Genomic DNA, 13,920 nt, shown 5'->3' with positions numbered 1-13,920 from the left:
AAGAAACATTTTCCTGCGCCTACATGCCCTGTATCACTACATATCGAACGATCCCCTTATCGCGCCGAAACAGATAGCACCGCAACTTGTACAGATTCGAGCGAGTTACGCCTCGCCTCTCACTTTATTTTCTGTTTCTCAGGTAAATTATCTGCACTGTCCGGTTTTTCAATCATGTAGCTTTGGCGGAGATTGTTGGGTGTTCCATCAAAATAAATCACGGACTCTGAAACGAAGCCGACATTTCGCGCCATTCACATTGCCGGCCTGTGTTGTATGTATGTTTCGGCGCGAAAAGGGGATCGTCCGATGTTGTCAGAGGAAAATGTTTCTTTTTTTTTTTAATGTCACTGCCAGTTGGACAACTGTGAATTCAACCAAAATTCGTGGAAGCTTACGTGTAATTATCGCTGTGCTGTCCGGAAAGGAGAAGGTAAGAACTGACCCAAACTCGCTCTTGTAACAGTCCAGAATGGCACGGTGCGTGAACCTTCCCCACCGCCATTGTTTTGATTTCGTCCCGTCGCCGCGCGGTTTACTCGCAGGCAAGCTCATTCATGTTTAGTCTCCCGGGGACTATGGCTTCGTAGACAGGTCACAATGCGACTTACAGGTCCACGAAAGTAATTGTCAACAACTACGGACTGAACTCCAGAATGGCGGAGTGATTATTTACCGCTGAGAGGACCGAGGTTCACCGAGCAAAATGGCTGGCTAGAAGTTTTGGATCTGTGACGTCAGACTCTCAGAACGCGGCCATTACGTCATCGGCCAGCGCGGCGGGGAAAGGAGGAGAGCGCGAAGTTCAAACGTGTCTACAGGGTCATATTAGGCGGATCAATGTAAAAATTGACGTACATCAACTTTTTAATGAGTAAACTACTGGAAAATAATGAATTGAAAATTTTCTGATGCTGTCCTTTAATTATGCCAGAGGGTGTGCAACATGATGAAAACTGGCAAATATGGTCAAATATAATGAAACCTGTCAAAGAATGCAGCATTGTTTAAGGGACCACATTTTCCAAGATACCAGCAAAATGGTACATATTGGCCTGGTGGTTCTCATGTAGAGGTTTACCTGTCTCCTGTGCAGCATTCAACAAAAAATTCATTGACAAATGAGAAAGTACATGTATATGTCAATTTGTAATTTTTTTTGCATTTGATAAGCTGACTCCCTTACTATGAGCACAAATTCTATGTTCAGCTAAATGCTTCAGTTAAATCTTTTTCCTTAACCTTCTTGTTGCTGAGGTATGCCTTTGGCACCAATTATGTATCAGATAAGTATCCGATAAAAAATTGGTTTCCCAGGAAAAAGGTTAAGCATTCATGTACTTAATGTTTTCACAGTCATTACGTCTCCAAGTGTGTAGATATGAAGCATACATAGAAGCAGTATTGATAAGGTTTCTTATCCCTATTGTTTCTCAGCTAAGAGGAGAGCTGGCAAACTTTGACCCGGCATTCTTCGAGGAGATTGAGGACCTGAAGTACAACTATCGCGAGGCGGTAAAGAAGAATGTGATGTACGAGGAACAACTCAGGATGCTGAGTCGGCAGTTTGGGGTGTCCGTCAACATTCCCGACGACAGATAGCAGAGCTAGATCACAGTTCCATGGTTTTACTTGTCAAATACCACTTTAGCTAACTGTGTACTGTACATGTAGAATACAACACGGTGTATTCTGTATCACCCGAGGTGCAACCCCGACCGCGGGAGGGTGATCCAACCCGCGGGAGGGCTGGGACTGAGGGTGATGCGGAATACACCGTGTTGTATTTTATTTATGTCATACTCACCTGAGAAAACACATATTTTGATGCGAAATGCACCAGAAGTTGAAAAAATGTTGTGTCCTCGAACAAAAGATTGTAACAACAGTAATTCTAACGTCCAAATCCGGTATTCGAATTTTCAACCATGCTGTATTCGGCCCGTTCAAAATGGTTTGATTTACTCGAAGGAAGCCTGTGTGATACAATTTTCGAACCTGTGTGATACGGAAAGTTATCACACGATTATCACACGATCCGGAACACCCGTATCATCACAATTTTAAAGGCCTTTTAACACTGGTTCATATTTGTCCGATCATATTTGTTGTATTTAGAAAACTAGGGTTTTAAGGGATATCAAATTGACAGATTGAATGGATATAGGTTACCCCGCAGATATAGGTGAACTAGCGTTACAGTATTACATTCCTTGATACATTTAGTTTCAAATGTGACTGAACAAATGTTTAAATTCCTAGAAAAAACAAGACATGTGTAATTATACTGTAATATATGATATATGGATGTTTTCTGAGGACAAGTTTTGCTAAATATCATTTCTAGAACATAGTTGTTGCCAGCTTGAGGACCAAACCATCTGTAGTGAGCTGAACAATAAAATATTTTGATGTTTATTTCTTCAAGTGATAAAAGAGTTATACTTTTATACATGTAATTTTGTTATGACTGTATATCATGTGCCAAAGATAATGGTGCCTTGTAACCTCTGTGTCTCAATATGTGACGGCCATATTGTAACAAGTGACATTCTAGGTAAAGATGGTTTATTTTGATTATGCTGCATTTGTTGTTAAGATTTTAGTAAAAGCAAAGTACAGTGAAAGAAAGGGAAGATATGCAATTTGTACATGTACATTGTTTTCACCGCAGATTCTACTTATGTAGCCTGACTAAAATCGCGCCCCTAGCGGCCGGCCCTACGATTGCCGCCGCCATTAAGCCCAGCCGGCCAGAGCTTGTGTAAACACAGGCTACTGCTTATGCAGCAGAAAATGTATCATTCTATATTAGATATTTACTCCATTTGGGGAGAAATGAAGCAAAAGAACATTAAAAAACAGCAAGGTTCTACAAAACTGGAAATATTGCCCTAGATTTCTAGCATATAAAAGTACAGCCAGTTAAAATAACTTTGGCAGCATGCATGCAATGCATTCCAGGGTTAACCAACAACCTGAGGATACATTCTGGAAAAAATTCACTGTATCTATATTGACATAACGTTATACGTGTGCACACTTGATATCAGTTGTTAATTAGCCTGTTGGTCCATTTTTCTGTTTACTTAGGGCAAATGCATGTAGTACACGAGTACAGTACCTGGTTTACAAGCATGTAGCATTCTACGAAAATTCTACTGCTATCAACATTGGAATTTTATATTGATTTATATTACAAGAGAAAAAAGTTTTTAACAAAGCAATAAAACAATGTAAAGCTTCTGACATTACATCAATAAAGAGTTATACTTTTCTTGTTAAGTTGATTCCTTGTGTGTTTTTTTTCGTGTTATGAATGAATGAGTTACATTGCTAAAGTCAGATATTAGTGAAAGCAAGGAGGTCTTTTTCAACCACCTTGGTGAAAGAAATAATACTGTCAAGAGGGTCGACCTTTAATATTCATTTAAGTTTTTGTTCATACTAGTGTGTTTCTCAAACAAAAAAGTACACATACAGTGCATTTTAGTGTAAAAGTAATGGTTATGTCACTGTGGGTTTATCCTGTGCCAAGGACATTTGAGATAAATGTGTTGTTGTTGTGTCTGATGGGACATGTCCTTCAGGTCGCAGGTGAGTTATGACGCATTTGGTCTACTACACGTTAAAATTGAGATGGGGTAATTTCCTTTAACACATAAAAATGTAGTCGTCTAAAATAATTCAACGACAAATAAAGTGCATTTTGATTTTGAAATCGTTATAAACAAACCACCTTTATGCAGAACAAGATAGTTTAATGTCCTATGAATAGGCTATGATTAGCATGAAATGGACAAAACATATTTTACTCCCCCAATTTAGTAGTAGACGGTCCCGGACGTAACCCTGCGGTCAGCGACCTCACGGTTGGTGTACAAGACGAACTGGTTCAGTTCCAGCGTTTGTGGAGACATTTTCGTGTTTTTATCATACATATCTACATATTCCTACCACACTACGGACGGATACGTGTCTCTGCTTGTACCGCATACATCTCGGTAAGTATGTGGCCGCCATTTCGTCGCTAATTTGGGCATCGTTCGGTCGAACGTTCTCCCGAAAGTTTGACCTCTCCCAGAACCAGGCCTGAGCTTTGGGGTGTAATCAAAAATGGCGGAACTTTTCCCGACGTTTTTCTACATTTTTCACGGATTGGCGTTAAATATTTTCATTGTATGGATCTTATAGGGCTTGATTTGTGTTTTATACGTAACGTTACTGTTAAAGTTACGTTTTATACACACATAACGTAACATATGGGTGTGCCAAGTAGACCACCTGTAACGTTAGTTTGTTTTTCTACTCACTAAGTCAGATATTTTGTTCCAGGCGACACTTGATAATATATATAAACCATTTATCATTACATGTAAAATTTAAAATTGTTGATGAATATGTGTTCATTTGCATCGGTATTTGTCACATGTGTTTTAAGAACAGAAGTCTTGCTAAGGTATTTGTTAGGAAAATAAGATGTAAGGATGACAAGGCTGTATTCGTGGGAGCACTCGACCTTATGAGTATGAGTCATTTTGAAGGAAATGAAACCCAAGACACAAACAGACAACAACAAGAGGAAACCATGGTTGCTATGTGCTTACTCCCATATGCGCTAGGTTTTCCTATCAGTAGTAATTACAGACTCTTTAACTGTTAAGCTTTTGGGGAAATTGTCTTGAAGCCAATATTCCTTCAAAAATACATGATACTTGAAGTTAGTCTTGATGGTTGGTTTGAAAGTGCCACACCCATTTAGATTAGAGCAATATTACAATGCAATGCCAATAGTCACTCTCTATCACTTGTTATGTTATTTTTCTTAATTAAAAAAGTATGTTTTATGGCATCTTACTTATTTTGTTAATGTTTGAAACCAATGAGGACCTTATCAAAACAGGACATTGAAAATCTCATACCTACATGGAATACTTCTGAATTTTTGTGAATTTCTTAATGCTATATATAGTCCCATCACAGCTGGTTATGGCCTATACCACACTACTCAGCCTGCAATGTCTAAAAATTCTGCAAGGGGGTCTGATATTGCTATGTTTTTTGGGGGACCTCAGTAACTACCCACATGCAAAATTCAATGAGGTCCATCAATAAAAAAAACATCTGGATTTACATGTTATGGGTGTAAACACACAGACATAACCAAAAACAGTTACTGTAGTGTACCTCTAGTATCGGAGGTGAACCTTCCTCCTTGGGGTAAAAATTGTGTGGACTTTCATCCTGACCAAACAGACCGACTGTGAGGACGAAACAGGTGTTTTAGTGACCTTTGCCTTTCGTTAGGTTGAATAGTTACAAAACATTGGCCATGTGAAATGTCTTTGAGGTAAAGTCACTAAAGACTTACTAGTGTTATACACCTGTTTCATCCTCACGGTCAGTATAGAAACCAACCACCTTCCTATATGCATGTCTGTTGGTTCATAAGAGCCATTGTGCAATGTCAAATCCTTCCAAATAGTTTTCTTCATGATCAAATCATTTTCAAAACAAGCTACTGAAAATATGGAAGTCACAGGAGCAAAAAGGAGGGATTTACAATGCTATGAGTTCATGTTGAGAGCTCAGTTCACCAAGAAAACCACAAAAACAAAACCACAGAAATGTTTTTACAGTTTGCAGTATCAGTATGAATATTTCTTCCCACCTGTTCCAGATAAAACACCATGGGGGACATCGTGAAGCTATCTGATGTGTTCCAAGAGCAGGAAGAGTCCACTGTGATACAGAGGGGTCCAGCTTCCTCTGAGGAAGAGAGAGAAAAACTTGGCTTGGAGTGTACCATTTGCGGTGACAGGGCCACGGGATACCACTATGGAGCATTCAGCTGCGAGGGATGCAAAGGTACAGGAGGTCTTCTCTCTTAAAGCACAAACTTTAAGGTATATTGAGATACTGTAAAGTACCTGTGAAGGCGTCGTCTCATTACTGATCAGGGCTCAGGGCTGCAGATGCAGGTTAGTGCAGGTAAAATTGGAGCTGTGCAGGTATTTCTGGTGTTTACCTGCACCTAACCTGCACTGGTCCATCTACTGGGTTTTAAACATAAATGTCCTGTGATGTAGGTGGATGATGTGGATTGTTATTAGCTGCATTGACTTTAACCACCTATGAAGTATAAAAGAAAAGTAGCAGCGGTTCCTTAACAATTCTATAATGATCCTTACTTCCTAAATTCAGAGTGGTGCAGGTAAAGTTTGTCTTGTGCAGGTAATTTGCAATATTACCTGCAACAGTGCAGGTACGCAGAAAAAAATATTTCGAGCCCCGCTGATGTTATAAAGAGCAGCTAGCCTCCTCACTGTTAAGTGTGTTCATGCATCAGATTTTGTCTTGGGGAACGGAGAGGGGTTGTTTTGACCACCCCATGCTGTCCTAAAGCACAGGACTGACGTGACATGACTGAAATTATGACACCTTAATATCCCCATAGAAGGACAAACTGCAACCACATATTGTTACTATCAGTACAACTTAGCCAAAAGAATGTACTAGTATAGTATGTATGACTGCTAAGCAAAGTCTTCCAATGTTCAAAGAAAATGTGAGGGAACATAAATAGAATTTATTGTTTGATATGCCATGTACTCAGTTCAACCTCTCTGACCGTTTACTCTCTTCTTCGGCTCTTTTCGTTCGACCAACACAAAGACAAACTTTCTACCATTTACTAGTAGATTTAATATTGAAGGCAACTCCCCTCTCTTTGCTTACATCAGTTTTGGGGTGGCTGTAGGATGTCATCAACATATCAAATCATATCAGTATGGCCTCACTTACACTTGAAGAACCTTCCTCTTTCCTCTCCAGGGTTTTTCCGGCGAGCATTCCTGCGAGGCCACGTGAAGAAGTGTCCGACCGGCGGCAGTTGTGAGATGGACCTGTACATGAGGAGGAAGTGTCCTGACTGCAGGCTCAGGAGGTGCAAGATGATGGGCATGAGGCCTGAATGTGAGTTACAGTATTTGTACTTCACTAAAATAAATGCAGCCTACATTAACAGTAGTTTTGTTTTCAGTATGACTGTTTGTTTGTATGTTGTTTGAATGCAGTAGAGTGGCTGGTTCCCACATGTGACACATTAGGCACACTGACAAAGTTCGCTCAAAGGTCCCAGAATAGGTTATCAATATGTCCTGTTTTCAATATCCTGTTATATGCTTGTCTCTTGGTTCATGATTAATAATAAGAGCCATTGAGGAAAATGCATTTAGATGGAGTCAGTGAGAAACTCACAATAACAAATAAAACAAGAAATTTGCAACTCGAAACATTCCACAGGCATATGGACGTTCGATTTCTTGTTTATATTGTCATTTGTTTACATATATTACCTCCATCATTCTAATTCTTAATCTCAAAATAGAGTGCCTCAATCATAGCAGGAACATGTTTTACAAAAAAAGACCAGTCTGTTGTATATGCAGGTTTATATAAGGAGTTATAATATATGGCTGTAGAATTTGACTTTTTATATCATATTGAAGTAGTATTTGATGAGTATCAGGAAGCTAAAATGATATGTGAAAGAAGCACTTTACAATCGTGGGTTGTCTAACTTTATTTGTTCCAGGCCTGCTGTCAGAAGCTCAGTGCAAGTCCAAGTTCTTATGGAGAAGATCAAAAGGTGGTTCCAAGCATGAAAAACAGGGAACCTCTCCATTTTCAACTTCAACAACCAATCAGCAACCTCAAAACCCTGCAGTTGGGACCAATCAGCCTCCAGCTAGCAGGGTGACCAATGAGTGCCTTGACACCCCAACAACCAATCAGCAGCCTCAAATCCCGACCAATCAGAGACCACTTTCTGACAAACAGTACCCCTTGAGTCAACTCCTGACTGGGTTGAGAGGTGCGCCAGCTACTGCAAATCCCAACATCCCTGGATGGCAACCTCACAGAAATCCACTGGCACCGCCCACAAATGAATCAGCCAATCAACAACAGCCTGTGTTTGTCAATCAAGTCAATGTGTACTTGGGTGCCCCACCCAAGGATGGGGAGGGTGATCCATCTACAGTGCAGGTGTCACCTGCGTTTGTTGCCCAACTCCTTTCAAATAATGGCTCGTTGACATCACCGCAGGTGTTGTCCATGCTATCATCGCAGGTTCCATCAGCTAGTCCTGCTGGTGATAACCCTACCCAGCAGAGTCAGAACAATAATGCTGGACCTTTCAGTGCCAACTTTCATCTAAGCAAGTCTCTAGAACAAGCTGCAACTCATACTAAACCAGGAACCAATCAGATGCAACCATCAAGTGTCAATCAGAAGGCACCAGCCAATGAATGGCCTTCCTCTTCAGCTGCATCAGCGCTATTATCCTCACTAGGGACTCAACTTAGTAATGTGACACCTCCCCCGAGCAGCGGACCAAGCCCTGACCTGTCAACCAATCAGATGCCTGCTGACAACGTGGGAAGAAAAGCCATCCTTTCCCAACTGTTAGGAATTTCGAATTTGAACGGGTCAGCTCTCTCAGCAACCAATCAGACAAGATCTCCCCCTATCCAGGCAGTGTCAGGCCGAAGCTCAATGATCATGGATGTGGCAGGCCCTTCTTCTGCCTCAGCCAATCATCTGAGACCTGTGATGACCAATCAGCAAAGAGCAGGAGGCTCTGTGATACATGCTGGAGGGAGCCCCATGGCTCAGAGCAAAAATCTACAGTTGACTTCTGAACAGAAGGTGCTAATTGAGGAACTGGACAAGGCACAGAAACTGTACCTCCCTAGCCAAAACTGGGATGAGGTTAGGGTAAGTCGCACGCTATGGTTATTGTAATACTGCCTATGTTTTTGGTGTCGCCTCAGGGATGGAGCTGGTAGTGATTTTTACCCCTGTTATGCTTTTGGTGTGTCTGTCTGTGCTCCTGACCCATTGGCCAGCATATACTGTAACTCAAAGAGATGGTATGCTGATGGGTATGGTTTTTTTTTGGACTGTATCACATTGATTTGAAGATGTGGAGATCGTAACATTAAATGAATTAGTTCTAGGCAACAGTAACTTAAACATTGACTCCCTTTTGTCAGTAATCTGTGTTTTGTCTCCTAATTGTTCAACAATTCATAGTTAAGGTAGGAAACCTGCTCTGCTGAGATCTGCTTAGTGTCACTGACGAAGCTACCTGAAATATCATTTACATTTATTATAAAATCTTATCCAGTTGCTTGAGTGCTATTAGGTGTACCTTATCACCTGGATATCTATTATATATATCCCTCATCACCATATTTCTCCCATTTGTTTCCTATAGGCCACTCTTGTCACCAACACTCTGGAGGAGCATCAGGCCAAGGCTGTTGACCTCATCACAGCGGGTATGTGTAAAACCTAGCCTGCTGTTCCCAGTGTATTTCAAGTTGCTGTTTTTGTTACCTTCACCAAGAAGGTTCTGTTTTAGGTAGTGTTTGTGGCTTTGTTTGTGTTGTGGTTTGACAGCATAATGGTGTTCAGCATCTAGGATAAATCTGTATATTTGTGTGTGGATGGTGTTCAGCACTAAGGACAGGTCTGTATATTTGTGTGTGGATGGTGTTCAGCACTAAGGACAGGTCTGTATATTTGTGTGTGGATGGTGTTCAGCACTAAGGACAGGTCTGTATATTTATGTGTGGATGGTGTTCAGCGCAAAAGACAAGTGTGTATGTTGTTTGTGGATGCAGTTCAGCACCAAGGACAGGTCTGTATATTTGTGTGTGGAAGGTGTCTACCGTGCATGCTTCGTCAAAAGCTAAGGTACAAAGTAAAATCTTTAAAATGTAAAAATGATTGATGGACATACAGCCACTCTCTCATTGGTCAAACTGTTTTCTCCTGTACAGGTATAGAGAAACACATCCAGTGGGACAAGACGTTGCGGGGCTTCAAGGATCTGTCAGAGGAGGACCAGATAGCTCTTGTCAAGGTTTGTGTGTTCAGTTTGTTGTTGTCTGTTAAAGCTTTGAGGCCTTTACACTATCCCTTATTATGCATGTACTCTGCTAACGAAGTGTAACAGTGGGTTTCAAGTACCACCAAACGACCATGCCAAATGGCTGTCAGCCTTTTGTAGCGTAGTGGTTTGTGTTGCTGGGGTTGTAATCTGGTAGCCCAGATTCGGCATGAGTTCGAATCCTGGGAGTCAGGATATTGTTTCTGTTTCTACTCCTTAGTAGTAGTAAGTATTAAGTCCAATTCTTTGTGTTTTGTGATCCTTCCTCATAATGAATTCTACCAACACAGATGAATTTCCAGTGATGATAAAACAAGTGTTTTGTCTCTAATTGCAGGGTTCAGTTGTGGAGTCCATGTTGATAAAGATGGTGCAGTCTGGTGAGGTGGAAACTGAGGACATTCTGCAGAACATCCTTATCTCAGGTACATGTGGATACAAATACATGTACCATATATTCGTCTTATTTTCATATGTGGATGGGCCTTCATAGTCGGTATATTTACCTCCATTGAAAATGGAGATAATGTTTGAGCAGCGTTCATATGTGTGTTTGTCTGTGCCTGTGTGTGTGTGTTTGTGTGTGTGTGCCTGTGTGTGTGTCAGGGCTCTAGCCAGCGTCCGTCTTTCCGTCAATTGACGGAAATTTGACGGAAAAATCCTAAAACCAATCCGTCAACCTTGACGGACAAAAGTCCTTGGTGGAAGCTACAGGCGGCTTGGGGACGCCGTCCACGGCCGTAAAAGCCACACACTGCTTGTTTTGCTATCGTTATGATTGTTGACAACGTGAGTCGGCGTCCTTTCGCATACGATAATCTCATTAAAACCCGTTTTTCAAGGTCTCAATGGCAACATTTACTACTTTGTAGTGTCATGGGGAAAATGAATTTTCGCGGTTTTCACGACGATTGAAATTGGCTGACGGAAAAAACTTTCGTGCTGGCTAGAGCCCTGGTGTGCGTGTGCGTGCGTGTGAACTCGAGAATTCCTTGATGAATTGTCTTGATACTTGGTCTGATTATATTTTGGAAAGGATAATATTTGGCGCCTCATAGAGATATGTCATAGTACTGTATGGGTATTTCTGGTTGTCAAATTTCCTGTTGTGAACAAGCTATGGTCACAGTTATTTTCAGTTTATTGTGATACAGGCTTCTGTGATCTTATCATAACTAGATCACACGTCCAAAAGGATTAAGACAATAACAATGATCTTTATTGCATATCCATGTCCAACATAGGTTAAATGCACTCAGTTAGATAACTTGAAGTAGAAGTGTTGTAAAATAAATGTTACATTCCATCCAAAACTACAGGGTCGATTCCCTCTTCTTGAATCGTGAGAAAACAAATTTGCATAGTTTTTCCGCCACATGGTAGTCCTTAGATGACATAACGTATGTGAACATTATGTCAACAAGATGAGTATTTGAAAGATAGATATTATATGAGACTCATTCTGATGTTTTTACGATTTCTTTTACTTTATCCAGCCCATACAAAGGAGTTTTTAGACAACATCCTCCCCTTCTACAAGTCTGTTCACCAGTTTGGGATTGACTCCAACACTTACAACCTACTACATGCTGTTATCGTTTTGTCACCTGGTAAGTTGTGGATGACACTGTGGATTACAGTCTAAACAAGAAAGCTTCTGAAAAAAGCTGGCCGGTGCGTATTTTGGAAAAAGCCTGGATGTTAGACAAAATCACTCGAAAAAAGAGTTTTTTAACATCGAATTACTGAATTGGTCTTTCTCCTATTAAAAAAACAGTACATGAGATTTGTCTAACAAAGAAAAAAGTTGTAGCAAGTGAGGTACTTTGAACCCACGCTCCACGGCTGCAGAAGCAAACTGCTATATATAGTACTGTACCTTAGACCGCTCGGCCACGCTGACGCAATCAGGCGTATAGAAGGGCTATTACAAGGGTTTGGTCAAAATTGACCGATCCATGCATTCAAGCGAACGGTTGAACCAACCGCTTCTGTCGATTCAAAGTCGGTGCTACGCACCGGCAAAAAAACACTCAGGGGAGCATCAATTAAAGTCTGGTCTTTGTGGACAGGTCTTAATGCTTTTGTCAATGGGAAGATTATCTAAGGGACCACGTGCACCAAAAAGTGGTTACATAGGCCAGGTGGTCCTTGTGTAGAGGTGGTCATTTGTACAGGTTTGATTGTATTCTGTAAATCATTTTCGGCCACGCAGACTTAATTTTATGGATGACATAAAACATGCGGTCAGATAAAAAAGAGAGATCCAGCGAAAATAAAAAGTGCTGCCAAACTTATTTAGTCTAACCTTGATTTTTGTTTCTGTAGATCGTCCACATGTCCAAGACCAGGCCTGTGTCCAGCGAGCCCAGGACGTGTACCTGGAGACCCTGGTGACCTACTGTAAGCTGCACTACCCCCACCAGCCCTACATCTTCCCTCACCTGGTGGGCAAGATGACGGAGCTGCGCAGCCTCGGACACAACCACGAGCGCCACTGGCGCAACAAGGACATCATGAGGAAGGAGCCGCTCATCGTGGAAATCACGCCGAGTCTCAAAAACCAATAAAACCTCAATCAGATGTTTTCTAGATGTTTGTTAGCCATTCCGGTTATAGGTTGGACTTACAATATAGCTTTAAGCTAAGGGCACAACCCGCCGTACGTGCAAATACGTGCTGTCTACGTGCCAAAACATGGGCAATTTTTTGGGGATTCGTAAGTGGTACGTACCGCCTCCGTACGAACTCGAAGGGAATCTGACGGATTTTGGAGCACGCAGACACGACGTACAACTTTATGTGCAGGCAAAACTTTATGTGCCATCAGGCTGCCGATTCGCCCCCGTTACTTGTGAGTACAGGCAACGTGCCTGCCCTGTACAGCCTGGACGTTTTCAGAAATACGTGGCAGACGGGGCCTCTCAAAAAACGTACGGACAAATTGCATGTACAGCGGGTTGTGACCCTAGCTTTGCACAGCAGCTGCAGTTGTGTAGGTTAGGTGTGACAGACTATAATAACTGATTTAGTGTAGTATTACCAGCTGCTGTCATGCTGTGTGCCTGCAAATCTTGTCTGTTACACCAAAGGACACACATTGAACATTGAAGATGGAACATTGAAAGGGTGGTTATACTGGCTATAGATGACACAAGTTCACCTTTATCCACGAGGTAACCCATATCTGAGTATTTATCAAATTGATGGACAGTGGTTTCAAAATGCAATACTACTGTTAGTATTTTCAGACTATTGCAGTTATTTTCAAAATATCTCGCTGTCCGTCTATTTGATATCCCTAACCACCCCGCCCTTAAAACAACGGATATAGGTTTGATACCCCGCTGACAAAGGTGAAATAGTGTAACAGTTACAGATACAGGCTGGCTTGTAAACCTGTAATGATTTTAAAGGATATTACAGAATTGTTTATCTCCCATTTAATGTTGAGCTTTTGGTTCCGTGCATCATAGAGCTTCCAGTGTTAGTTTCAAGCGTCAAACCTCTAAACTCAAAACACTTGTCGAGAAGAGTAGGTAATACCGTATAGCCTACAGTGCTTGTCTGAAAACATGAGCTACAGCAGAAAAAATGTGAGCTATGCTGAAATCAGATTGCACTACCAACATGTAACTATCGAAGAGTCTTTTATCAAGAGGATTATTCTTAATTCTTTTATCCTAGATTTGTCAGACTGACATGCATGTGTATCAGAAACGCAAGAAAATGCTTGACTGTATTGCTAAAACCCTGATACTAGTACCTCTAGGGTTCACTATCTAATTTGTCATTTTGTTGTAAATTTTTTTAATTTGTTATTGTTATTGTAAAATTGTTTTTTCATTGCAACGTGATTGGTTGAAACAAGAGAAAATGATCGTGTGACCATAGCTGATTGAATTTAAGACATGCTGCTTTACTCTTTTGCTGGCTGCTGCAATGTAAATGTTAATATT

The 13,920-nt window shown here is 41.1% G+C and overlaps 2 protein-coding genes across 2 annotated transcripts in view; both read left to right on the top strand.

The window, feature by feature from the left end:
- Nucleotides 1–3,285, top strand: part of LOC118406689 (centrosomal protein of 290 kDa-like) — a gene marked incomplete in the record, with an annotated part of 47,468 nt that extends 44,183 nt beyond the window's left edge. The window contains 1 exon segment of the mRNA XM_035806957.1: nucleotides 1,438–3,285. Coding sequence (XP_035662850.1) covers nucleotides 1,438–1,602 — 165 coding nt within the window.
- A 542-nt stretch (nucleotides 3,286–3,827) lies between these two features.
- Nucleotides 3,828–13,683, top strand: LOC118406643 (nuclear hormone receptor family member daf-12-like). Its single transcript, XM_035806868.1, has 9 exons — nucleotides 3,828–4,004; nucleotides 5,681–5,868; nucleotides 6,835–6,975; nucleotides 7,598–8,781; nucleotides 9,284–9,347; nucleotides 9,852–9,934; nucleotides 10,299–10,386; nucleotides 11,458–11,571; nucleotides 12,290–13,683. Exons 2-9 carry the CDS (start codon nucleotides 5,691–5,693, stop codon nucleotides 12,529–12,531), a joined length of 2,094 nt encoding a protein of 697 aa, XP_035662761.1. The 5' UTR covers nucleotides 3,828–4,004; nucleotides 5,681–5,690; the 3' UTR covers nucleotides 12,532–13,683.
- Nucleotides 13,684–13,920: the final 237 nt, after the last annotated feature.

This window comes from Branchiostoma floridae, chromosome 19, assembly GCF_000003815.2.
Source record: "Branchiostoma floridae strain S238N-H82 chromosome 19, Bfl_VNyyK, whole genome shotgun sequence".
Lineage (NCBI taxonomy): Eukaryota > Metazoa > Chordata > Leptocardii > Amphioxiformes > Branchiostomatidae > Branchiostoma > Branchiostoma floridae.
Note: the sequence above shows the minus strand (reverse complement) of the source record. Positions and strands in the feature narration are given on the sequence as shown.